Genomic DNA, 27,445 nt, shown 5'->3' with positions numbered 1-27,445 from the left:
GAAAGCAGAGCTAAGGTTTAGAAAGAGGGGTAGGAATATAGCAGAGCCCTCCATGCCACTGTGTTTTATTTTGTTTTGTTTTATCCAGTAGCATTTAAATTTAAGAAGAGATTTTTCACTCAGAATGTTTAGACTTTTTTTAAGAAGAAAAAGAGCTCTAGAGATCCTGGGCTGCTGTTTGCAAATAAGCTCAAGATAGCAGGGGGTGGGGGTGGCTCAGGGAGTGAGGAGTGGGGGGAAGGGTGGGGGAAAGGAGCTAGAGCGATCCTGACAGCAACTCCTCTTCCAGGCATGTGCCCTTCAGTCTGATCATTGTGGCTACTTCTTACTGTTTCCTCACAGCCTGACTGAGAGACTCAGCCCCACTTTTTTTCCATCTTCCTTTGCAATGCCTGGTTCTCTTTCTGTAAGGGGTATAATTGGGGCAGATGCTTTGCCAGTATTATGTTGTAAAACTGGCTAAGAAAACATTTTCCTTGGGACTGTAGAGATGGCCCAGTGGTTTGCATTTGTTGCTTTCCTAGAGGACTCAAGTGCAGTTCCCAGCACCTATTTTCCTCTTAATTTTTGGTATTGACGACCACTGTTAAGGCTTTGAATGGTAGATGGCAGTCTGAAGTTGTTCAGTGACGTAGGCTGTAGGCTGGACCCCAGTTGCTGGTACGAATATATGAAGAAATAGAACTGAAGGGAGGGTAGGCGTTTTCATGAACCACTGAAAGTTGGGTAGGTGAGGAGCATGTTTGAATTTCCATGGTATTATCTCAGTTTCCTGTTGGCACATTGCAGTGACCTACCTTAAACCTCCATAGCCTCCACTAGCAGCACGTGGTATTTTTGTTCCTGACTCTGAAACTTGTTTGGGAGTCTTTTATTCCTGTTCTCTGTCTTAGAACAGCTCAAAGCTCAAGGACCTGCTGAAAGTTTCACATTCCAGGCACTGTCAGTAGACAGATAAAATGCTGCTCGATAGTCTCCATTGAGATCTCTGCAGTGAGCACAGGTTTCTCAAAGAGTGGTGGCTGCTTCCAAGGGCAGCTTTTTCCAAAAAACAGGATGTGGGCAGGCAAGTTTATGCTCTATACCTATAGCTCCTTGATCATTATCCAAAGTCACAGAGATGGACTAATGATCTCTTTATCAGAGGAAGATTAAAAGGAAAAAAAAGTGTCCCATAATAAATTATCATTAAGATGGAAAATAGTTTAAAATGAACTTAATATAAAAAAAATTCAAAATTAACAGTCTAATTTTGCTTAGAACCTTGCCCAGAATGTGAAAGCTATAGTACTTGCCACTGTTTATAATTTAAAAGACCTATTTACTGTCTCTCTTTATGCCTCGACCATCATATCCTACTTGTTGTTGAATTATACATACACTAAATCAATATGTTCTTGACATTTTTGGATGCACTGTACCTTCCATTTCACTGCCTGGAGAAGTTGTGGCTTTGTGCTGTTGTGGTTTGAGCAGGAGCTGTGGGTATTTGTCATCTGAGATTCTAGTCCCGTTTGTGAAATGTTGAGCAAGGTACTTCTGCGTGAGTTTATTCTTTTTTGAGAGGTGAGGGTAATGACAATACACATGAACTACTTACCATGCAGTAAGATCTTTACCGTGCAACTTACTTTTCTACACCACATATATTTGAATTTTGACTTGAAATTACATTTCTGAACTTTGTATTTATTTTTTCCCTCTAGTGTGGCAACTGTAACATCTCCCTGTTTTGTAAGTAATTGCTTCTGTCTTCTTACAGAGAGTGGTGGCACGAAGCTCAAAATAACAAGAAGGTCGCAGGAAATCCCTATGACACCAAAGTGAAAAAAAAATTGCGGAAGTTGCAGCTGACACCTGGTTTCCCCAACCCGGCAGTTGCAGACGCTTACCTCAGGCCTGTCGTGGATGACTCCAGGGGCTCATTCCTGTGGGGCAAGCCTGATGTTGAGAAGATTAGAGAATATCCTTCCTTTCTTAATATTTATGGGGCTATTGAGCCTCTATCTTAGTTAGGCTGCTAGGAGAAGAATGGCTTCCAGGAAGCTAGGATGAGGGTCTTAAAGCCCACACCCACAGGACACACCTACTTCAACTAATAGTGCCATTCCCTGGGCCAAGCCTTTACAAACTATCCCAGCTGCGGACCCATTGGGGTTAAAATTTTGGGACAAGGAACCTGGTTTTTTTTTTGTTGTTGTTGTTGTTGTTGTTTTGTTCTGTTTGTTTGTTTTCCAAGTGCTGGGGAATGAACTCAGGGTTTCATGTGTATGCAGCAAGTATCCTTCAATAGAGATCTTAATTTGAAAGAAGCAACTACAGCATGCATGTCATGACCACATGTTTAACATTAATTATTCTGAAAGATTATGAAAGATTGCTGGCCTTACCATCTGTGTATTTAAATAATAATTTGGTTGACTGTTTCAACATCTATGATAGATTCAACCCAAGTATAACTTCCTTTCTTAAAGAATTACAAAGGATATCTGCCCCTTGCTTTTTATTCTAGGTTAGCCATGCTTTGTATTGAGGAGTCTTCAGTGTGCTAGGATGAGTTTTGAGTGTCTTCTGCCTTTGGAGACTGATCAGAACTTATTGCAGGATGATCTTGTTGGAGTGGCTTGTTTTTCCAGCCTTTAATCTTCGTAAAAATTATTTTAGGAGATATAGGGAATAACAACAAAGGCTGGCTTTTGGATATTATTATTATTATTATTGTCATTATTATTATTTAATCTTAACTGCCAGCACATTTTGTCAGAGGTATTTTGGCTGGAACAGGACGAAGACAGATGAATCCCTGTATCCAGTACTAAAGCACCTGAATGCCCAGCAGGTAATTGTGGATTTTCTTTATGTCCAGAGTGATGACTAAAGTTAGTAGTTATTAATGTCCAGTTAACTCTTATTTCAGGGCAAGTAGCTGAAGGCATGAAATGATGACACCTTAAAAACAGAGTGAGGGGCTAGAGAGATGGCTCAGTGGTTAAGAGTACTGACTGCTCTTCCAGAGGTCCTGAGTTCAAATCCCAGCAACCACATGGTGGCTCACAACCATCTGTAATGAGATCTGACACTCTCTTCGAGTGTCTGAAGATAGCTACAGTGTACTTACATATAATAAATAAATAAATCTTTAAAAAAACAGAGCGAAACGGAAGAAGGGATTGGGTGCTAAGTCTATTTGTTAATGTTAGTGTTGCAGTGTCCTTGTTTTGTTGACTTTGAAAAAATTCTAGTCTAATAAATGACTTCATAGTAAGATGTTTAAGATAAAATATATTACTCTCTGGAGCTATCTTCAGTTTTTAAAAGCCCAGGAAATATTCACTCCAAAATATTTTCTTCAAACACTAACATTTTAATTTACAACTTAGGATCTGGTCTATATAATAACATTTCTACAAGGAAGGTTTTTGGTTAGTAAAATGCCCTTTTGTATGGCCTTCAGTGTTTCCAAATGGGTGTGTGTTCTTGACTTATCCATGTGTCCTGCTCTTATCAGCTAAGCATTCCCCATCTCAGAAGCCATTGATGAAACATATATGCAAATAAAATGAGACTATAGTTTTTAAGACAATGAAATAAGTTTCCATTAAATTTGGGTAATTTAGTTAAAAAAAAACGTCCAAATGGACAGTGATTACAAAAGAAATTTCCTGTGATTACAAACTAAAAACCTACAAAAGGGTTTCCTGTTGTCTGTCTGATGATATTTACCTACCAGCAATAGAAGCCTACTAAGAATAAAAATATTTTCTGGTGACTAGTTATTCCTTAATTTCAGATAAATGCCAGTGTAATATATATTTCCTTTCCAAGATAATTTTTTCTCTCTAAAAAGCAAAGATAGTCTAGAAAGTAACAATAGTAAATTAAAATTGCTACCTCATTTGAGATGTGTTTCCTTTGTGTTTATTTTCCTTTGTTCCCCATGCCAATTTGCTCCTGTGCATAAATCCCTCTTGATAAAGTGGGTCTCCTCTTCCCCTTGACTCATGACTATTTACCATCTTCTGTGCGTTGCATTGCTTTTTACAGTTTCAGAAGCCCAACTTACAGTCCATGAAAGTTCACGCTGGCTGTTTCTATGTTGTTGGGCATTTAGTTTTCAAGTAGTTATGAATAATGCCATAATTCACACTAGGTTTAAGAGTATCTCTACAGTGGATTTTCTGAATTAAAAGTTTGATCTTTGTTTCCTGTGTGACTAGTAATGGCATCTAATGCATCAGCAAACTTATCCCTAGAAGGTACTGTATGATGATAATGATTTTGAAAGAAAGGCATTGAATGACTTAGGCACAGATTCTGGGAAATTCTGTTGCTGCCAAAGAAGAGGATATAATTGTTATGAAAAAAATAAAAGCAAACAAGCAAAAAACAGAGCAAGAATTGCTTTCTGGAGGCCATAATTTCAAATTCTTGAAACTAATAATTCACAGTTCAACTTGTTGATTTGCTGTAGAAACTACTCACTTACTTGATTTATTGCTTTATTTTGTTTTAGACCCAGCTACGGATTGATTCGTTTTTTAGGCTAGCTCATCAGGAAAAACAAGATGGCAGACGCATAAAGAGCCATAGGCTGAACAGAGCAGTGACGTGCATGCTAAGGAAAGAAAGGGAAGAGGAAGCTCCTGAGCTGAAGAACGTGACTGAGACCCTGGATGATGCAAAAGGAAAAACCCAGAAAAGAAGGCTTCCATGCACAACAGAGACTTCAGTCCTCAAAAGAAGGAGGCCTTCGGGAAATGGTGGGTTTCTAGGGGACCCCTATTGCTCAGAATCACCCCAGGAGTCTTCATGTGAGGATGAAGAAGATTCATCTGTGATGAGTGCACAACAAAGAGCAGCTGAGCCATCAGATGTCAGCTGCTCCGCTTTACCTGTCTTAGGGGGAGATTCTCCTCATGGGAGGGATGGCTGTGTGTCCACGAGTAGCTCCAGTGAGGACGGTGAAGACAAAGCCAGGACTGTCTTGGTGACTGCTAGACCTGTATTTGAGAAGAAAAAAGGGAAAAGGAAGAGTATGAGGAGAAGGAAAAAGAAAACCTAATTTAAAAAAGAAAAAAAACAGTCATTTAGAAAAAAATGTGCTTGCAATGACTATGTATTGAGAGTATAAGATTAAGTCTATTTGTATAATCTCTGTTTTGAATGTGTAGTTTTTACTCTCTTAATTTCTAAGGTTTATTAAAATCAAAGAACAGAAAAATTTTACATAAAAATACATCTTTTACTGTCCATATTATTATTCACACAGAAAACTGAAACATGGTTTGTTTTGGTCAAGCTGTTGTATACATATATGTATACAACAAGCTAGGCCAATTCATCTGGTTTACCATTACAGGGATAGAAATGTACCTATACCTATTAGACTATGTGGCACAATCCTGGACAAATCACACCAGCTGCAGGTCTGCAGGTCTCTTGTGGAAGGTTTTATTGGCATAGGTGGCCTCAGGGGAAGGGGGATATGAAGAGGGAAGAGGAGGAAAAGGAGGAGGAGGAAGAGGAGGAGGAGGAGAAGAAGAAGAGTATCTAGGGTTTTACTGCTGTGAACAGACAACATGAACAAGGCTGTGGGTTTAAGGGATGAGGTCCCATGTCCCGCCCAAAGCTTGGGCTGCTGGGCAAGGCAGACACGGGTAGTTGGACTGTGTGCATCCCCACAAAATCACCAGACAAGTGATGGGGTTTGAGAAGCAGCAGAACCCTCCTCTGGAGGTGAAAAAGAGCAGTCCTTGGGATTGACTGGGGATCCAGCAGGGCAGAGCTCAAGGGCGACAGGTCTTGGACACCTCAGATGCTGCTGGATGTCTTGGAAGAGCTGAGATCTGACTGGGCCCATGGGGCTGGGCTCTAGTCCGAGGCTGGAGAGAAAGGGGCAGGGCAGAGCACTGGCTGGGTCCTACGGGGAGGGGAGTGTCCTTGGCTTAGTCTGAGGATGGCTTTGGTTGGTGTTGGCCTGACTGGGAATTCTGGGAAGCCTTCTAGTAGGAGACTAGATGCATAGCTCTAGGGGAAGACCTGCCCCATTGTTCCAGCATGGTGGGTCCAGATGAGAAGAGGCAGTCCATGTTTTTCACGTTTATTGTAGAGAAGTAGAGAGAGGGAGAAGGTAGAGGAATATAGGCTGGCCATGGCCATGTGGAGAGATGGGGGAAGGGAATGTGGAGAGAGGGGGAGCAAGGGGACAAGAGAAAGAACAAAAGAGTAAGAGAAAAGAGAGAAGGGGCAAACATCCCCTTTTCTAGTGGGCTGGGTCTACCTGGCTGTTGCCATGTAACCATGGGGAGAGCATACCTGGATGTTACCAAGAGATTGTGGGGTGGAATACCAGACAGAATACCAGGGGTTTGGAGCATTTACCTACATGACTGATAGCCACAGAATTATGGAGAGTTGAGGGCTCTTGTCAGAAGCCCAGCATGGCCAACAGGTCCGTTCCTTGTAGAATTAATCTGCAGGGTCTCCAGAAGTTAAACCTTGCTCAACCAGAACACAAACTGCCTTTCATGGTCCCACACAAGACAACTCTTGTAAGAACAACATTTAATTGGGGCTGACTTACAGATTCAGAGGTTCAGTCCATTATCATCAAGGTGGGAGCATGGCAGCATCTAGGCAGGTATGGTGCAGGAAGAGTTGAGAGTTCTAAATCTTCATCTGAAGGCTGCTAGCAGATACTGACTTCCACGCAGCTAGCATGAGAAACTTATAACCCAAACACACAATGACACACCTACTCCAACAAGACCACATCTAATCCTGACAGTCCCTGGGCGTCAAACCATCAAAAAGAGGAAGAGGAGGAAGAAGAGGAAGGGGAGGCTGAAGGCCTGGGGATGAACTTCTCTGGCTGTCCATGGATGTACCTGATGCTCTGATGATAACATTAATTTTCTCATAAATAGAGGAAAAGGGCAAGGGGAGGGGGTGGTTGAGTTGGGAATAGGGGTGTACAATCAAACTGCTTCCTGCTATCTAGGGGCATCATCAATTTTGGGGGTGTAGCTGACCTTCACAATCAGGGCTCATTTGATAGTGGTTCATATCAGGTTCCTCTGTGGACAGTGGTTGGTAATCTTATAAAAGGAAATGGTTAATTGGTTAGAAATTATTTAAATTTGTTATTGGAGGAAGGTGGAGACAACATTAAGGAGGCATGGAGCAAATAGTAAAGCCAGAAAAATGATATGAAGTGGGGTTAGGAAAGGCAGTATTCATTTCCATACAGGGTTTTTGAAAACTCAGGAATTAGAGGCCTTCCTTAAACTGTTTCTTTCCCTGTGGGTTTTGGTTGTCTGATTGTAGCTGCTGGAGTTTGTTTCTCACTATGCTGGACTCACTAGGCTGGCCAAGATAAAGAAGTGACATCAGCCCTTTGGAGGAGCCTGGAAGATCATATGTAGATCCAAGATATTGAAACAAGAAGTTTTAACATTGAAGTTACCTTGGAGACCCCAAGGTGTTTGAGATGCCAGAGCTATCTGCTGAGGAAAGCTGCTAACAGGGAGTAGAACCAGCCCTGGAGAAAAAACTTTGAGGTAGTCAACAAAGATGAAGAAGGAGTGGAGATTTTAACTCCACTTAAGTCCATAAGACATGGAGATGTAAAAGTTGGAGTTTGCCTAGCTGGTTTCCTGTTTTGTTTTGGGGAATACAGTTAAGTGATTGTATGAATCTCAGAAGAGACTTTGAACTTTGTAGTTTTAACTTTGAGACTGGTATAAACTATGAGGACTTTGGAAGTTGGACTAAATGCAGTTTTTGTTAAGCTATGTTTAGGTATATTGATATAGTCTTGAATGTTTAGCCGGGCGTGGTGGCGCACGCCTGTAGTCCTAGCACTTGGGAGCCAGAGGCAGGTGGATTTCTGAGTTTGAGGCCAGCCTGGTCTACAAAGTGAATTCCAGGACAGCCAGGGCTACACAGAGAAACCCTGTCTAGAAAAAAACCACCCCCCCCCCAAAAAAAATAAAGACTGAATGTTTAAACAAACCAATGGGGTCCAGAAAGTAGAATGTGATGTTTGTATACTTTTGGTCTAGGGAGTAGCACTATTAAGAGTTGTGGCCTTATTGAAGTAGAGGCTAGCATCGGAGGTCTGAAATTCCTGCTCAAAGGCTTGTGGGGAGGGCACAGATTTTAAGCAATGTAAGTCCTCTGGAGTAGGCTGTAGATCGGTTTTAACAACAACAACAAAAAAGACAACATGCCAGAGATAGCTTGTCCCTCAGCAGTGCTGACAGACACACTAAGCCCACAGGTGAGACCACCATTACTGCCCTAATATTTGGCCCAGGTGAGACCCACCACAGGACTCAAGAACCACCAAGCAGCCAGGCACATGGCCCTTCTAGTGTCCATCTGTCCCTGGAGAAGATCCTGTGCCACAGCATTCCACACACCAATCCTGTGAGGAGATATCTTGTCTCCCAGGAGTGCTGACATACCTAAGATCAGAGGAGTCCTGACACACCCAGGCTCACAGGCTCATAGGCTCACAGGAGGGACAAGCTACAGTCAGAGACACTGCAGTGTCTATTCCTGGTTGTCAACTTGACTGTATCTGGAATGAACTACAGTCCAGAATTGGAAGGTTTACCTGTGATCCTAATCTGGAGGCTGGAGATACAAGTTTCTGACCTGGATCTTGGCTTGGAGATCTTGAGGCATAGTGGGCTATGAATACCAGAAGATTAAGACAGAGAGATATCTCTGAGTTCAAGGTCATCTGGGACAAAGCTAGTCACATCCAGCCATGATGGCACACACCTTTAATTTGGTCCACACCTTCTGCTGAAGACCTATATAAGCACATTGGAAGAAGGAAGATTTACTTTCTCTTCTTCATTTGTTTGCCTTGTGGAACTGAGCAACTTCTAGATCCTTGTACTTCCATCCACAGCTGCTGCTGACCATTGTTGGGGAGTTGGACTACAGACTGTAAGTTACCAACAAATTCCCTTACGGTGTAGAGACTACTCATAAGTTCTGTGACTCTAGAGAACCCTGACTAATACAAACACCTGAAGCTGCCTGTGGATTCTTGAAGAGGTTCCTGAGGGGCAAGACCTAGGGGCAAGAGACTCGAGAAATGGAGACAAGACAGGATTCTGATCAAGTCTAGTTTAATGCAAGTTCACATAGCCATTATATGATAAAGCATTTGGCAGCAAAAAATAAAACAGGATGTGGTAAACAACCAGCAAAGATAAACAACCTGACCTTTACAGAGAATCTAATCTAAAGTATATGTCAGCACACAGAATCTCATCAAGAGCTCAAGGTAATCAGCATGAACAGTCCCAGACTAACCAAACAACTTCTTGTGACTAATGCCCTCACCTTGACCCCGCTCAGGGCTGAGAAAGATGAGTCTGACTCCAACAGTTTCCCGTAAACACCAAGACTGGTTAATACCAGAGATAACCAGATGGTTACAGGTAAGAGCAAGAACATAAACAACGGAAACCAAGGCTACTTGGCATCATCAAAATCTAGTTCTCTCACCATAGCAAACACTGGATACACCAATACACCAAAAAAAGAAAAATTCTGAATTAAAACCACATTTCATGATGTTGGTAGAGGACTTTAAGGCGGACATAAATGACTCCCTTAAAGAAACACAGGAGATGCCAGGCAGTGGTAGCACACACCTTTAATCCCAGCACCTGGGAGGCAGAGGCAGGCAGATTTCTGAGTTCAAGGCCGGCCTGGTCTACAGAGTGAGTTCCAGGACAGCCAGGGCTATACAGAGAAACCCTGTCTTGAAAAACCAAAACCAAAAGCAGTATATATATTTCTCATATATATATATATATATATATATATATATATATATATATATATATATATATATATATATATATATATATATATATATATATATATATATGAGAACACAGGTAAATGATAGAAGCCCTTAGAGAGGAAACACAAAAATCCATTAAAGAATCACTGGAAAACACAATCAAACAGGTGATGAAATTGAACAAAACCATCTAGGATCTAAAAATGGATATTAAAACTATAAAGGAATCACAAAAGGAGACAACTGTGGAAATAGAAAACCTATGAAAGAGATCAGGAGTCATAGATGCAAGCATCAGCGACAGAATACGAGAGATAGAAGAGAGACTCTCAGGTGTAAAAGATACCATTGAAAACACTGACAAAACAGTCAAAGAAAATGCAAAATGCAAAGAGCTCCTAACCCAAAACATCCAAGAAATCCAGGACACAATGAGAAGATCAAACCTAAGGATAACAGGTATAGAAGAGATTCTCAACTTAAAGGGCTGGTAAATATCTTCAACAAAATTATAGAAAACTTGCCTAGCCTAAGGAAAGAGATGCCCATGAACATACAAGAAGCCTACAGAACTCCAAACAGATTGGACCAGAAAAGAAATTTCTCCAGTCACATAATAGTCAAAACACCAAATGTTCAAAACAAAGAAAAAATATTAAAAGAAGTAAGGGAAAAAGGTCAAGTAACATATAAAGGCAGACCTATCCTAATTATACCAGACTTCTCACTGAAGACAATGAAAGCTAGAAATCCTGGGCAGATGTCATACAGACCCTATGAGAACACAAATGCAAGCCCAGGCTACTATACCCAGCAAAACTCTCAATTACCATAGATTGAGAAACCAGGATATTCCATGACAAAACCAAGTTTACACAATATCTTTCCACAAATCCTGCCCTACAAAGGATAATTGATGGAAAACTCCTAACACAAGGAGGGAAACTTCACTTTAGAAAAAGCAAGAAAGAAATCTTTCAACAAACCCAAAAGAAGGTAGCCACACAAACATAAAAATAACATCTAAAATAACAGGTCATAATAAATGTCATAAGAAAATAAAATGTCATAATCTCTGTGGTTCATGCATGCATCAACCCTGTTGTGTCTGAAAAACTGTGTTTCATTAGAGGCACCCACCACTGACTGTTAACAGTCTTTCTGCTTCCTCTTCTATGTAGATCCCTAAGCCTTGTGGGTGAGGGGGTGGGTTCTTAAAGATATCTTATTTCAGTGTGAGTGCTTCAAAGTGTCTCACTCTGCCCTCTTTTTAGTTTTAGGTCTCTGTGCCAATTACCATTTACTTCTCTGACAAGGCTTAACTGGTGCACTGGGTGTATGGATATAACAGTGTCATTAGGAGTTGTTTTATGGCTGTGTTTATTTATCACAATAATAGTAGGTTCTCCTCTAGAGCCTATGACTTACCCAGTCTCAGCTTCTTGTTCCTATTAGCAAGTTCAGTCATAGATCCTGTGATCGAATGAATCTTAAACCCATTTTTTAAAAAGCTGGTTGATTACTTCCCTAACTATTGAATCAATGACAACATCTTACAAATAGGTTGTTATAGCTAGCAGAATTCATAGACAAAATTTATGATTATAGTTCTCCCCTGTTAGCATGCATAGCACCTTCCAGCACTATGAAAACGAACCAGTAGGAGTGAAGCTTCCAGTTGAGGAGTACCAGCTATATTTTTCCATACTATAAGTAAATAGTATAGTATAGTATAGTATAGTATAGTATAGTATATTTTTTATATATAGTATAGTATATGGTGTTTTTAACAATGGGGCTTTAGAATTGGGTTGTGGAGGATAAACAGTAACATAGGCAATAGCATATAATGTTTATGGGGAGTGTGTGCATAAGACTCCTTTGGCAAAAAAAAAAAAGATTTAACTCATTCTTACTACAGGGGTTTTATTTGGTAGCATATGATGTATATAGTTGGGATATTGTCCCCCTCATTATATGGTAACTCTGTTTAAATTCCTTTCATATATATATTAGAAAGCATCTACATTAGTAGGTTTTGATATGCCTTTTCAAAAAGCCTCAGTCTTAGTTGATAAATTCAAATGAAAATATTGGATAGAATATAAGGAGGGATAACTAAAACTATTGGTTTCTAATTAGACATATTAATATATCGCCTCTCATGACAGAGAGGAAAAATACTGAGTGTTCAAAATATGTCATAAAACTAATTTTAAAAAATGAGAGGAAGCCAAACAAATTCACTTAATAGTCAGTGAACTCCTCATGAAGTTCTCTAAATTTCTGTCTGACTTTAAGGGCTCAAAGAAAGCTTAGAGGGAAAAATCTTTAAAGGAAATGGTGAACATCTGTGTGCACAGACACACAACACACATGAACATACTACATACATAAATCTAAACAGGCAGAATGTGATGTTCCACTTAATGTGAAACCTGAAAAAAAAATGTGAATAGAACATGGATAAAAGTGTCTTCTTCCTAGAAACCATTACACCTTCCAGGGTTTTGTTTTCTTTCTCAATTGTAGAAAACAATTCCTATACTTGGATTTTTAATGAATCACTCTAAAAGAAGTGATTTAAAGCAGCACTCACAGTATTACTGAACAGTGTTTTCTTTTCTCTGAAGATAAAATGCCTGGGAGCCTGAGACTCGCACTAACTAGCACAAAGAAGAACTAAAGTAGCAGGGATTTTTGAGAGCACACAAGAAAAAGAATATCACCATTATTTGTTGAATTGCAAGTTTATTAAAAATCTGTTTTTTTCATTTTTACAAAAAGCTGTAGGTTGTACAAACCTTTGATTTTCCGCCCAGAGATCTTCATAGTGTACCCTGTGAGCACAGCCAGGTGATTACAGAAGAGTGGAAGAGCATAGTCCCACACCGCTGTTGAAAGAGCCCCTCACAAAGCTAGACTTGAGCAAACGAGAGCCAGAAGTACGCTCTGTCTCTGATGTATTTGATGCGGCTTTGTGATTTCATTTACGGCTTTCGTCCTTTGAATCCTGGGGCAACTATTAACAAATACATGCTGAAAACGATCCTATTCACCTACAGGGTAGTGGTGCTCACCTTGCAAGGAAATGGTTTTGTGCATCTACAACTATGTGTGGAGATTGTCCATTTCCTCCACATTTTCCAGTTGTGTTGAGTATAGGCTTTTATAGTAGGATCTGATGATTTTTGAATTTCCTCAGTTTCTGTTGTTATATCTCCCTTTTCATTTCTAATTTTGTTAATTTGGATACTGTCTCTGTGCTCTCTGGTTAGTCTGGCTAAGGGTTTATCTATCTTGTTGATTTTCTCAAAGAATCAGATCCTTGGTTTTGTTGATTCTTTGTATGGTTCTTTTTGTTTCTACTTGGTTGATTTTATTCCTGAGTGATTTCATGCTTTCTACTCCTCTTGGGTGTATTAGCTTCTTTCTGTTCTAAAGCTTTCAGGTGTGCCATTAAGCTGCTAGTGTATGCTCTCTCCAGTTTCTTTTTGGAGGCACTCAGGGCTATGAGTTTTCCTCTTAGCACTGCTTTCATTGTGTCTCATAAGTTTGGGTATGCTATGCCTTCATTTTCATTAAATTCTAAAAAGTTTTGGATTCTTTTCCTTATTTCTTCCTTAATCAAGGTATCATTGAGTAGAGCATTGTTCAGCTTCCATGTGTATGTGGGCTTTCTGTTATTTTTGTTGCTATTGAAGACTACCCTTATTCCATAGTGATCTGATAGGAGGCATGGGATTAGTACAGTCCTCTTATATCTGTTGAGGTCTGTGTTGTGACCAATTATAGGGTCGATTTTGGAAAAGGTACCATGAGGTGCTGAGAAGAAGATATACTCTTTTGCTTTAGGATGAAATATTCTATATATATATATCTGTTAAATCCATTTGGTCTAAAACTTCAATTAGTTTCACTGTGTCTTTGTTTAGTTTGTGCTTCCCTGATCAGTCCATTGAGGAGAGTGGAGTATTGAAGTCACCCACAATTATTGTGTGAGGTGCAATGTGTGATTTGAACTTTAGTAAAGTTTCTTTTATGAATGAGGGTGCCCTTGCATTTGGAGCATAGATGCTCAGAATTGAGCATTCTTCTTGGTAGATTTTTCCTTTGATGAGTATGAAGTGTCCTTCCAAATATATTTTGATGACTTTAGGTTGACAGTCATTTTTATCTGATATTAGAATGGCTACTTCAGCTTGTTTCCTGGGACCATTTGCTTGGAAAATTGTTTTCCAGCCTTTTACTCTGAGGTAGTGTTTGTCTTTGACACTGAGGTGCGTTTCCTGTATGCAGCAAAATTCTGGATCCTGTTTACATATCCAGTCTGTTAGTCTATGTCTTTTTATTTGGGAATTGAGTTCATTGATGTTAAGAGATATTAAGGAATAATGACTGTTGCTTCCTGTCATTTTTGATGCTATTTTTATATTTGAGTGGTTATCTTCTTTTGGTTTTGATGAAAGAAGATTACTGTCTTGCTTTTTCTATGGTGTAGTTGCCCTCCTTGTGTTGCTGTTTTCCATCTATTATCCTTTGTAGGGCTAGATTTGTGGAAAGATATTGTATAAATTTGGTTTCATCATGGAATATCTTGGTTTCTCCATCTATGGTGTCTGAGAGTTTTCCTGGGTATAGTAGTCTGGCATTTGTATTCTCTTAGAGTCTGTATGAGATCTGCCCAGGATCTTCTAGCTTTCTAATTTCAAGTCTGCTGTAATTCTAATAGGTCTTCCTTTATATGTTACTTAGCCTTTTTCTCTTACTGCTTTTAATATTCTTTCTTTGTTTAGTACATTTGATGTTTTGATTATTATGTGACAGGAGGTATTTCTGTTCTGGTCCAGTCTGTTTGGAGTACTGTAGGCTTCTTGTATGTTTATGGGCATCTCTCATTTTAGGTTAGGGAAGTTTTCTTCTATAATTTTGTTGAAGATATTTACTGGTCCTTTAAGTTGTAAATATTCACTTTCATCTATACCTATTATCCTTAGGTTTGGTCTCCTCATTGTGTCCTGGATTTCCTGGATGTTTTGGGTTAGGAGCTTTTTGCATTTTCTTTGACTGTTTTGTCAGTGTTTTCTATGGAATCTTCTACACCTGAGAGTCTCTCTTCCATCTCTTGTATTCTGTCGCTGCTGTTTGCATCTATGGCCCCTGATTTCTTTCCAAGGTTTTCTATCTCCAGAGATGTCTCCCTTTGTGATTTAGTAGCTGTTTCTATCTCCGTTTTTAGATCCTAGATGGTTTTGCTCAGTTCTTTCACTTGTTTGTTTGCGTTTTCCTGTAATTCTTTAAGAGATTAAAGAATTAATTGTGTTGCCTCTTTCAATAGTTCTGCCTGTTGACCCAAGTTCTCCTGTATTTAAGTGATTTTTGTGTTTCCTCTTTATGGGCTTCTATCTGTTGACCCATGTTCTCCAGTATTTCTTTTTTTTTAATTTGATATATTCTTCATTTACATTTCAAATGATATCCCCTTTCCTGGATCCCCCCCCCTCCCCAAAAGTCCCATAAGCCCTCTTCTCTCCCCCCATTCCCCAATCACCCCCTTCTGTTTCCCTGTCCTGGTATTCCCCTACATTGCTGCACTGAGCCTTTCCAGGTCCGGGGGCCTCTCCTTTCTTCTTCTCTTTGGGCATCATTTGATATGTGAATTGTTTCATGGGTATTCCGAGCTTCTGGGCTAATATTGATTTATCAGTGAGTGCATACCATGTATGTTCTTTTGTGATTGGGTTGCCTCACTCAGGATGACATTCTCCATTTCCACCCACTTGCCTAAGAATTTCATGAATTCATTGTTTTTAATTGCTGAGTAGTATTCCATAGTGTAAATATACCACATTTTCTGTATTCATTCCTCCGTTGAGGGATATATGGGTTCTTTTCAGCTTCTGGCTATTATAAATAGGGCTGCTATGAATATAATAGAACATGTATCCTTATTACATGGTGGGGAATCCTCTGGGTATATGCCCAGGAGTGGTATAGCGAGGTCCTCCAGAAGTAACATTCCTAGTTTTCTGAGGAACCACCAGACTGATTTCCAGAGTGGTAGTACCAGTTTGCAACTCCACCAGCAGTGGAAGAGTGTTCCTCTTTTTCTACATCCTTGCTAGGACCTGTTTTCTCCTGAATTTTTGATCGTAGCCATTCTGACTGGTGTGAGGTGAAATTTTAGGGTTGTCTTGATTTACATTTCCCTGATGACTAAGGATGTTCAACATTTCTTTAGGTACTTCTCAGCTATTTGATATTCCTCAGGTGAAAATTCTTTTTTTAGCTCTGTGCCCTATTTTTTAATTTCCTGTATTTTTTTAAATTGATTTTTGTGTTTCCTTTTGAAGGGCTTCTACCTGTTGACTCATGTTCTCCTGTATTTCTTTAAGGGAGTTATTTATGTCCTTTCCGAAATCCTCTATCAGCATCATGAGGTGTGATTTTAAATCCAGGTCTTGCTTTTCTGGTGTGTTGGAGTATCTGGAACTTGTTGTTGGGGAACTTTGTTCAGATGGAGCCATGTTTCCTTGGTTCTGTTGGTGATGTTCTTGTGTTTGCCTTTTGCCATCTGGTTATCTCTGGTGTTATCTGGTATTACTATCTCTGACTGTGACTTCTCTGTGCTCCTGGGAGGCTCTCTGTGTACACTGTTATATAAGTACTTCTGTGAGACCTGCTCTCTTGTAGTTGTATTTGGGTATGTAGCTCTGTGGCCCTGATCAACTCTGGGTGCAAGTGGTAATCGGAAGACTCTGGTCCCAGGCTACTCCTAGGCTCTTGTGTCCTCAGTGTTTCAGGCTGTTTCCTCTGGTCCCACTCTACTGCCCGGCCTCTCTGTACTCCTGAGTGGTTAGCTACCTCCGTGTGTCTATGTGTGTCAGATATGGTATATGGGGGCAAAGTGTGGTCCAAGGCAGAGAAGAAAACCAGAGGGCAGGTCTTACCTGTGCTGGTGGTCTCCTCCGCGCCACTGGGTCCTGAAATTCTGTGTGTGTCTGTGTGTGTGTGTGTATCCTTGTATGATTTAGATATCAGAATAATTGTGGCTTCATAGAATGAATTAGGTAGTGTTCCTTCTGTTTCTATTTTATGGAATTGTTTGAGTAATACTGGTATTAGGTATTAGGTTTTCTTTGACAGTCTGGTAGAATTCTGTACTAAAGCCATCTGGTCCTGAGCTTTTTTTTTTTTTTTTTTTTTTTTTTTTTTTTTTTTTTTGGTTGGGAGGTATTTAATGGCTTCTTCTATTTCTTTAGAGGACATAGGCATTTTTAGATACTTTACCTGCTCTTGATTTAACTTTGATATGTAGTGTCTAAAAAAAAATCATCTATTTCATCTAGATATTCCAGTTTTGTTGAGCATAGGCTTTTGTATAGAATTTTGTAGTTTTTTGAATTATTTCCCTTCTGTTGTTATATCTCTGTTTTCATTTCTGATTTTGTTAATTTGGATACTGCCTTTGGGCCCTTTAGTTAGTTTGGATAGGGGTTTGTCTATCTTGTTGATTCGCTCAAAGAACCAGCTTTTGATTTCATTATTTCTTTGAATTATTCTTTTTGTTTCTATTTGGTTGATTTTAGCCCTGAGTTTGCCTATTTCCTGCCTACTCCTCTTGGGTGTGTTTGCTTCTTTTTGTTCGAGAGCTCTCAGGTGTGCTGTTAAATTTCTAGTGTTGGATCTCTCCAATTTCCTTACCAAGGCACTTAGTACTTGCATTAAGCAATCTTAGCACTGCTATCATTGTTTGGGTATGTTGTGTCACCATTTTCATTGAATTGTAGGAAGTCTTTAATTTCTTTCTTTATTTCTTCCTCAAACAAGTTATCATTTAGTAGAGTGTTGTGCAGTTTCTATGTGTATCTGGGCTTTCTGTTGTTTTGGTTGTTACTGAAGACTAGCCTTAAGGGCCATGGTGATCTGATCGGATTATTTAAATCTTCTTATATCAGTTGAGGCTTGTTTTGTGACCAAGTCCAAGTGGATTAAAGACCTCGATATAAAACCAGATACACTGAATCTAATAGAAAAGAAAGTACAAAGAAGCCTTGAACTCATTGGCACGGGGGGGGGGGGGATTTTCTAAACAGAACTTCAATGTCTCATGCTTTAACTACGATCAAAAATTGATAAACGGGAACTTGTGAAACTGGAAAGCTTCTTTGGTAAGGCAACGCACATTGTCCATAGGACAAATCAACAACCTACAGATTGGGAAAAAATATCTTCAATAACCCAACATAGAATAGAGGGCTAATATCCAAAATATATAAAGAACTCAAGAAGCTAACCACTGAAAAAACAAGCAACCTAATTAAAAAAAATGGGGACTAGAACTAAACAGAGAATTCAAAACTGAGGAATCTTGAATGGCTGAGAAATACTTAAAGAAACATTCAAAGTCCTTAGTAATCAGGGAAATGCAAATGACCCTGAGATTCCACCTTACACCAATCAGAATGGATAAGATCAAAATCTTAGGTGACAGCACATGTTGGAGAGGATGTGGAGAACGAGGAACACTCCTCCATTGTTGGTGGGATTGCAAACTGGTACAACCACTCTGGAAATCAATCTGGAGATTCCTCAGAAAATTGGAAATAGTTTTATCTGAAGATATATTCACTTGAACATATACCCAAAAGATGATCCACCATGCCTCAAGGTCATGTGTAACACTATGTTCCTAATGCCCTTATTTGTGATAGCCAGAAGCTGGAAACAACCCAGATGTCCCACAACAAAAGAATGGATACAAAAATGTGGTTCATTTACACTTGGAATACTACTCAGCTATTAAGAATAAAGACATCCTGAGCTTGCAGGCAAATGGATATAACTAGAAGATATCATACTGAGTGAGGTAACTGAGACTCAAAAGGACATGCATGCTATATACTTCCTAGTAATAATGTTATCAAAAAAATGTACAGAATACCCAGGATATAATCCACAGAAGACAAAAAGGTTAACAAGCCAGAAGGCCCAAGTAAGGATACTTTAATCCCACTTGGGAGGGAGAAGAAAGTAATCATGGGTGGGAGGTGGGAGGAAGGGATCTGTGTGGGAAAGGGGACAGGGAGAGAAAGAGGGGAACATGATCAGGTATTATGTGGGGGGAACAGGACTGATGCTCTAAGGGCCAGCAGGAAGAATGGAAACAGGCAACCTCAGGAGGAAGGAGTTTGGGGGACCCTCCAGAATGTACCAGAGACCTGAGAAGTGATAAATTCTCAGGACTCAAAGGGAGGGACCTTAGATGAAATGCCCTACAGTGGGGAGAGGGAACTTGTAGAGCCCACCTCCAGCAGAAAGACAGGGCATCAAGTTAGGGATGGGTTGCCATCCCACAGTTAAATTGTTCCTGTCTGAAAAAGCTACAGGGACAAAAATGGAGAAAGTCCTGAGGAAAAAGAGGTCCAGTGACAGGCCCAACTTGGAATCCAGTTCAAGGGAAGGCACCAAGGCCTGACACTGTTACTGAGGCTATGGTGTACTCACAACTGTTGGAGGACAGTGCTCATGACTGCCCTCCAAAAGTCCAAACAAGCAGCTGAGACAGATGCAGATATTTACACCCAACCAATGAACAGAAGCTGCTGGCCCCTGTTGTTGAATTAGGGAAAAGCTGGAAGAAGCTGAAGAGGGGGGGGGTGACCTCGTAGGAGGACCAGCAGTCTCAACTAACCTGGATCTCTAAGATCTCTCAGACACTGGACCACCAACCAGGCAGCATACACCAGCTGAGGTGAGGCCCCAACACATATATAGCTGAGGACTCATGGTTCTGGGCTCAGTCAGAGAAGATGCATCTAACCCTCCGGACTGGAGGCCCCAGGGAGTGAGGAGGTCTGGTTTGGTGGGGGTGAGTGGGTAAGAGGGGCCATCCTCATGGAGATGGGACATGGGGGGAGGTATGGGATGTGTAACAGTCAGAGGGTGAACTGGGAGGGGGATAAAATCTGGATTATAAAAAAAGATTAAATAAAATTTAAAAAATCTAAAACAAACAAACAAACAAACAAATAAATAAATAAAAATTCAGAGTCTTTAAGCCAGAATTTCAAGAAATTTACTCTTTAGCTTTTGGCTATAACATCATGTCTGTAAGATTTCTCTTAATCCCTCTTCATAGTCTGATTACAACTCTCAAATGGACATAAACAGCATAAGACTATATTTAAGTACAAGCCAAAAAGGGGGAATGGAATAGCTTTTATAATGGTAGAATATAAACTAAAGTTGTCTCCCCAGAAACTTGAAAATGGGGGAATCTCAAGGCATTAACTATACAGGGGTTCAAGAATGCCTTCATGTAAGAGTATTCTTTCTTCTCTAAATTCATCTTCTCAGTGCATCCTAGGGGGAAGGATGCACTGTAAGAGATTTAGCTTCAGATGATGCAGACTTGATGAGTAAAGGGCTAAGCAGAGAGGCAACATGGAGGCACATCCACATCTACCTCAGTACCAAAGTGCCCAGCGTTTAGTGGTTCCTGCTTTGGGTTGATGTGAAATGCATGAGAATGTCAGCAGGATCAGTATCATATATGAACTTAGTACAGATAAAAATCTGTTCCATACCCAACAAGTAAGCAACCCTAGACTGAGTCTCAGCAAATTGGGTTTTAACAAAATTTCTAGTTGGCGCACATATATGCTGACAAATACTAGATTACAAAAAACTGAGGTCAGGGAGTAGGGAGATGGACCAGTGGGTAGAGTAAGTATGGGGAACTGAGTTTGGAGCTCCAGGATCTACATAAAAGCCAAGTGTGTGCCTATTAATTCCAATTCTGGTAGGTTATGTCCAGAAGCAAAGACAGGAAGATCCTGAGGCTTATTATCCAGTTCTAGCTAAAATAGTAAGCTTCAGGCTCAATGACAGACACAGTCTTAAAAATATAAGGTAAAACATGATGAAAAAGTTAGCCAAAGTATCTCCAGTCTCACTCATGTATAACACACACACACACACACACACACACACACATACACAGAGAGAGAGAGAGAGAGAGAGAGAGAGAGAGAGAGAGAGAGAGAGAGAGAGAGAGAGAGAAACAGAGAGAGAGAGAGAGAGAGAGAGAGAGAGAGAGAGAGAGAGAGTCAGTCACATGCAGTTAAATATATGTGTGTTGTTTGACAAACTAGTCTTTATTTTGTCTGTTCTTGGAGCATTTATTTCATACTATGTGCTATGTGCATGGGTAGAATTTAAACAATTCCTAATTAAAAGTGACATTAACAAACAGTGTATTCATCAAAAATATCAGTGCAAGAATCAAATTATAATGTTGGGTATTTACTTCTTGGGATGAATTTATATAAAATTTTTATAATTTAACTCAATCAGTTAAGTTACAACTTTTATTTTTTTCATTAGTTTATTTGAAAAGAAAAGGTCTTTCTGCAGGTCACTGGGGCCTCACCATGGCAAGTCTGTGCAATTTCAACTCAGCTTATTTTCAGAGTTATCACTGGGGGAATAGTATACAAATTTTTGTTTTCGACTAATCAGTAGAAGCAAAAAAAAAAAAAAAAGTATCCAAATGTTTGTTTTCAAATAGTCAGTAGAAGCAACAAAAAAAGAGCAAATAAAAACAAGAATGTTCTAAAGATATGCAATATTCACATTCAAGCTAAAATCTCTCTAGATGTTGGCTTCAGTCTCTTATATTTACCAAACTTCATATATAGTTATTGCTTGGTTGAGACAATAGTCCACAGGCTTCATATTCTGCTGGTCAACTTAAAAACTAATCAGGAACAGGCACAATAAGAATATTGTCAGAAATATCAGGTTTCTCCCACCTTGTCTTGGAAGTGTCTGGGGTAGCCATTAGAAGTTAAAAAAAAATCACCTTTTCCTCTTTTAACTCTGGAGTTTTCTGTAACTATGTGGCCTGGCCATTGCTTTGCATGCACAGGAACTGTCTTTTGAATCTGATTCTCACAGGATAGTTTCTCTGACATTACTGTAGCACATAGCTACCAATTCCTGTATCGGCCTCCCCTGTGAAGGGTTTCAGACAAGTGAGTTTGACTGAGCAATTCACCTTCTAGAATTTAAGTGCCTAATACAGATGGATCTCAGGCTAACAGGCAGTGGGGATGATTTCCATGTGAACTTCCACTGGAACAAGTTCCAGTCTGTTCTGCAGGATACCTCTGTTCTTGTCTGCCTTGTCTTGAATATCAGGCTGCCTGATTAGCAGGAAAAGCTTGCTGAAAGGAGGTTTCTAAGAATTGCTGTCCCTACCTCACCCCACAACTGGGTTCTGGCCTACTGATACAGTGAACAACCCCTCCTAGTACTCAGGCAACAAACGCCAGCATCGCTTGTAGCCGTCCCACAGCCTCGGAGAACTGGGTATACCTGAGTGGGAGGCTGGGAATGAAAAGCCTGGGAATACCAGACAGGCGGGCGAGAGAAGAATGAAGCCAAGACAAAGGTTCTGATCAAGGCTTAGTGTTTAATATCTTAACCCGGAATATATAGGGGGACACTCACCCCCGGTTTGCCAGGATCTGGTTGCAAAACAAGCTCAGTGGTTCAGCAGGTTGTTAGCTTCTTGCAGGAAGCTACGGATGTGGCAGAACAATAAACTTCCCCCGAAGTTGGAAGACTCCACCCAGGTCGAAGGAAGACCAATTGTGGCAATTAAGGTCTCATTAGTTAGCCTGATCAAGTCAGGGGTGGGGGAGTCATAATCACTCACTGAGCCTAGTCACTAACATATCAGGTGAAGTTTGAAAGTTCAGCACTGCCCAACCAGCCTTCTCTGGTGAAAGGTCACCTGAAGTCATTGTACACTTCATTCACATCACTTTCCCAGCTATCTTCCAGCTTTTGGCACATCCTTGGAGTCTTTATATAACGTCTCCTTTGTTTCTTTGAATGACCACAATTAAGGTCATCATATTTCTTTAAGTTGATTATTCCAAGTGTCCAATATTCTTTACAAATAGAAATGTATTTTCTGTTTAGACTCTTCGCTGGATCTATACATCTATGCCGTACGCATGCTCTTTTGTATGGGTATATCTGGAGTACCCCATTTAAGCTAATTTCTTCTCAGGAGACAGGCAAACACAACATTCTTCATTTAACTGGTAGCCCATTAATAAGGAAGACAATTCAAATTCAGATTTTCCTGCAGGGTTCGAGAAAAGAGCACATGCTTCAGGACTGCAGAGGTCAGAGTTCCATCCTAGTGATGACATCTGTGTAACTCTAGGGAAGATGCCCATGTCCACTGGGTCTCCATGCTTTATTATGCACCTTAGACAAATGCCTTTAGGGATCCTAGAAAAGGAACAATGTACGTGATTTCTAACCCAGACCCTAAACCAGCATGCATTCCACTGACGACAGCTTTCATTCAGTACAGGTTAGCAGTAGATCTGACGATTCTCCAAAGGAATAATCCAAGCAGGTCACTCTTCTCCGCTTTTACAGCACAGCACAGCACATAAGGCTGATGTCCCGGAACCTGTCCCTTCCCCCTTATGACCTCATCCTCCAGCTCCTTTGCCGGGTGACAAGCTGCTGCTTAGTGACCTTCACTCCTCCCTGGTAGTGGATTTCATTCCATTTTGCTGCTGTCAGGGCCCTGGCCACCCCCCCCAATCCCCCCACCCCTCACCCCACCCCCCACCTCCCCCCTTGGTTGCACTTCGCCGCCTCCTTCCCTTCCACTGATATCCTTGCTTCAGCTCCTTTGCATTGATCTAGAAGTCTCTAGGGGAACTATCCACTTTGACACCTGCTATGTCTGCAGTCTTAGGCTGGTGTATGGTGAGTTTTTAATAAATAGCGAATGAATTAATAGTAAATGGATGGGTGAATGAATGGCAATCATTAGACAACTTTCTAAAGAATAAAAGCCACACTCCAAGAAAAATGACATATAGTTACATATAGTTGCCAGGTCTGGCATGGCCTTGGTGGGGACAGGGCCAGCAGGCGTGGGCCTCCATGAGTACTGGTGGCTGCCATGGGCATAAGGCTTTTTGTATAACAATGAACATGTTTTCATGTTTCTCTAAGAAATTTCCTTCCTGTAAAATTAACGACTTCATGATACAGCATGCATCCAGGAGGCAAAGATGTGTCTAATGTCTCAGCAAAATGGTAAATGCTGCAAGGTTCAGGATGCTCCAGCATGTAATTAGGACACATGCTCCACTATGTTCATAGCAGCCCTATTTATAATAGTCAGAAGCTGGAAAGAACCCAGATGTCCTTCAACAGAGGAATGGATACAGAAAATGTGGTATATTAACACAATGGAATACTACTCAGCTATTAAAAACAATGACTTCATGAAATTCTTAGGCAAATGGATGGAACTAGAAAATGTTATCCTGACTGAGTTAACCCAATCACAAAAGAACACACATGATATCCACTCACTGATAAGTGGATATTAGCCCCAAATCTCGTAATACCCATGATACAATTCACAGACCACATGAAGATCAAGAAGAATGACCAAAGTGTGGGTGCTTCGGTCCTTCTTAGAAAAGGGAACAAAATACAGAAACAAATACAGAGACAAAGTGCGGAGCAGAGACTGAAGGAAAGGCCACCCAGAGACTGCCTCACCTGGGGATTCATCCCATATACAGTCACCAGACACTATTGTGGATGCCAAGAAGTGCATGCTGGCAGGAGCCTGATATAGCTGTCTCTTGAGAGGCTCTGTCAGAGCTTGACAAACACAGAGGCAGATGCTCTCAGTCAAACATTAGACTGAACATGGGGCTCCCCAATGGAGGAGTTAGAGCAAGGACTGAAGGAGTTGATGGAGTTTGCATCCCCATAGGAAGAACAACAGAATCAACCAATCAGATCCCCCAGGAGCTCCCAAGGACTAAACCACCAACCAAGGAGTACACCTGGAGGGACCCATGGCTCCAGCTGCATATGTAGCATAGGATGGCCTTGTCAGTCATCAGTGGGAGGAAAGGTCTTTGGTCCTGTGAAGGCTTGATGCCCCAGGGTAGGGGAATTGGAGAGCAGGGAGGTAGGAGTGGGTATGTGGGTGGGAAAACACCTTTATAGAAGCAGCGGGCAGGGGTGAGATAGGTGGTTTCCAGTGGGGAAACCAAGAAAGAGGATAATATTTGAAATGTAAATGAAGAAAATATCCAATAAAAAAAGAAACTCTAGAAAAATGAAAAAAAAAAAGACTGGGAAAAATCTCTAAAAACCTCAAGACTGGGAAACTCTAGAAAAATGGAAAAAAAAAAGACTGGGGAAAAAACTCTAAAAACATGAGTTCAAAAATATATAATTTCTCACCTATGCAAAAAATAAGGATGCAATATGAATTATATGAGGGGCTTTATAAATCTATAGGAACAAAGGAGCTAACTTCTCAGAAAGATATGAAGGCAAGCAGATACAAATGCAGGTGGATTCTTGAGGTCAGTCTGTGACAGAGAGAATCCAGGTCCATGTGTGGTAGAAATGGTAATTTCAGGACCAGGTCCCACCCAGTTAGTTTATCCTCTGCTTAACAGAGGCACGTAGATCCCTGGATTCTTTTGCAATGTTAAAAGGAAAGGAGTGCTTGCTGTCTCCTAAGAATTAAGGGACTGGGGTTAGGATAATCAAAAGGGAACCTGGAATAAATAACTGACTTGATATGTAAGTTAAAAAACCTGGGCTTTTGGTCTGCATGAGATCTGCTAGCAGAAAGGGATATCAGTTCTTTAGAATTCTCTAGTGAGAGCTGAGCTATATGGAGATCTTTGGATAGTGAAATCAGCTCAAGAATTTTTTCAAACAGGATTTCTACATCTCAAGACTAACTTAGAAAGTTGATACAGTTCTTTTAGAATTTTTCTGGCTTTCTGATTTTAATTGGAAAATCCAAGTATTACTTTTAGAATTTTTCTAACAGGATTTCTGACTTGGTCCAAAGGTCCAAGAATTTATTTTTTATTTTTTTTTATAGCAACGTTTCTGATATTGGTCAGAAAACACATGAGCCGGCCAGAAAGCTTTTAGAAATTTTACTAGCAGACAGAGCTGTCTCAACAGAGAGTTTTTAGAATCATAAGAAAAAGCTCTCTAGAGCAGAGCAGAACACATACACCACACACCACACACACACACACACACACACACACACACACACAGAGAGAGAGAGAGAGAGAGAGAGAGAGAGAGAGAGAGAGAGAGAGAGAGAGAGAGAGAGAGAAGTCTGGAAAACCATCCATCTCAGCAGAACCTAGGCCACCAGCTTGGTCCCATGACTTAACTTCTATTCCTTTGTTTTTGTTGCTCCCCATTACTCCTCTCTCAGGAACCCTTTCCAAACTGAGGCTGGCCCTTGGCATTTCACATTTGGCATTCTTGTAATCACCTTTAAGTTTTCTTAAATTTTTTACTGATTATTTTACACAAGGAATCTTGTCCCCAGAAATTCTTCGTCATTGCTTCTTTACTCCAAAGGTGTTGAATGGAAATTTTCTCAACCCCTCTTTCCAATGTATAGCTGTAAAATCATGTTTGACATTCTTATAAATGTTAAATCAACTTCCCAGTAGTCACAGAGGTGTTAAGGGAATCTTTGGTTGAAAATATTACTAGTAGCAAACACACTTTTACCCTGAACAGCACTCCTCATGGATTTTAATCTAAGAATTTCTTAAATTTGTTGAGAATGACTTTATCGCTAGGCATCTGTGAATACTGTAGTGAGACAGCCATTACCACTTTCCCAGGACAGATTAAACAATATATAAAGAGCCAAATGCTTTGCTTTAACCAAAAATACCCCCGAAACAGGCCATTCGAAGTCTAGCACTAAATGGGTCAGGAGAAACTGGCCTTTACTCTTTTCTTCAATTCTCCATCACAACTGCACAGCCTAATGAATTATCATACAGTCTAATCAATGGTCTTATAACATAACCAATGATTGCACAGCCTAACTAATTCCCAGAGCCTGGATTTGGGGACCCTAGTCCACAGCATAGGACTTCCATGATCTACTTCCTGCTGCCTCTCTTCAGACCTCACCAATATCTCTGTCTGCCCCTTTGCCACACCTCTTTGATGTTTCTTCAAGTAGATAAGCATGCCTTTGCCTGTAGATTCCTTCATGACTGCTCCTCCTTCTTAAGGCACAACTCTTGTCCCTTCTAGTGCACCTCTTTCCACAAGCCAAGTCTGCTCTGATGTCTCCTACCATAGGTAGAAAGTCTGCAGACAATGTTAAGAGAAGTATGTCTTATTTTTTAATATATATATGTTTTTTTCTGAGTATCTATTTCCTTTTCAAGAATTGACCTCAGCTATTTAAGAGTCTTTGAAAGTTACTTTTCCAATGCATAGAGGCATTATAAAGGAAGACTGTGCTCAAACCTTGGTTTGACTGTTCTTAAATTTCACTGTACAGCTGTGCAACCTAGGCTTTTGTTTTTATCTGTAGAGTGAGAATAACTACATCACTGTCCTGTGTAGGCTGAACACTACATAAACATGAGGCCAAATATCCATTCAAGCAGAAACCTGTTGAGCCATGACACTTAAAAAAAATCCATGTACTAAGAGCAGTGTATATGCATTCCATTTTACAGTACGGGGCCCAAG

The 27,445-nt window shown here is 40.3% G+C and overlaps 1 protein-coding gene and 1 non-coding gene across 3 annotated transcripts in view; both read left to right on the top strand.

Moving 5' to 3' along the window:
* Ercc5 (ERCC excision repair 5, endonuclease) overlaps positions 1–5,236 on the top strand; it is a 42,252-nt gene extending 37,016 nt beyond the window's left edge. For both annotated transcript variants that reach the window (XM_052193629.1, XM_052193628.1), the window contains 3 exons: positions 1,763–1,965; positions 2,757–2,839; positions 4,514–5,236. In XM_052193629.1, coding sequence (XP_052049589.1) covers positions 1,763–1,965; positions 2,757–2,839; positions 4,514–5,062 — 835 coding nt within the window. In that variant the 3' untranslated portion in view covers positions 5,063–5,236. The remainder of the gene's footprint in view (positions 1–1,762; positions 1,966–2,756; positions 2,840–4,513) is intronic.
* A 20,426-nt stretch (positions 5,237–25,662) lies between these two features.
* Positions 25,663–25,721, top strand: LOC127693117 (U7 small nuclear RNA). The gene has a single exon (XR_007979593.1). It is a non-coding gene; the product is annotated as a U7 small nuclear RNA (small nuclear RNA).
* The last annotated feature ends 1,724 nt before the right edge of the window (positions 25,722–27,445 follow it).

This window comes from Apodemus sylvaticus, chromosome 9 (genome assembly GCF_947179515.1).
Source record: "Apodemus sylvaticus chromosome 9, mApoSyl1.1, whole genome shotgun sequence".
Lineage (NCBI taxonomy): Eukaryota > Metazoa > Chordata > Mammalia > Rodentia > Muridae > Apodemus > Apodemus sylvaticus.
This window is presented reverse-complemented; position numbering and strand designations above follow the sequence as displayed.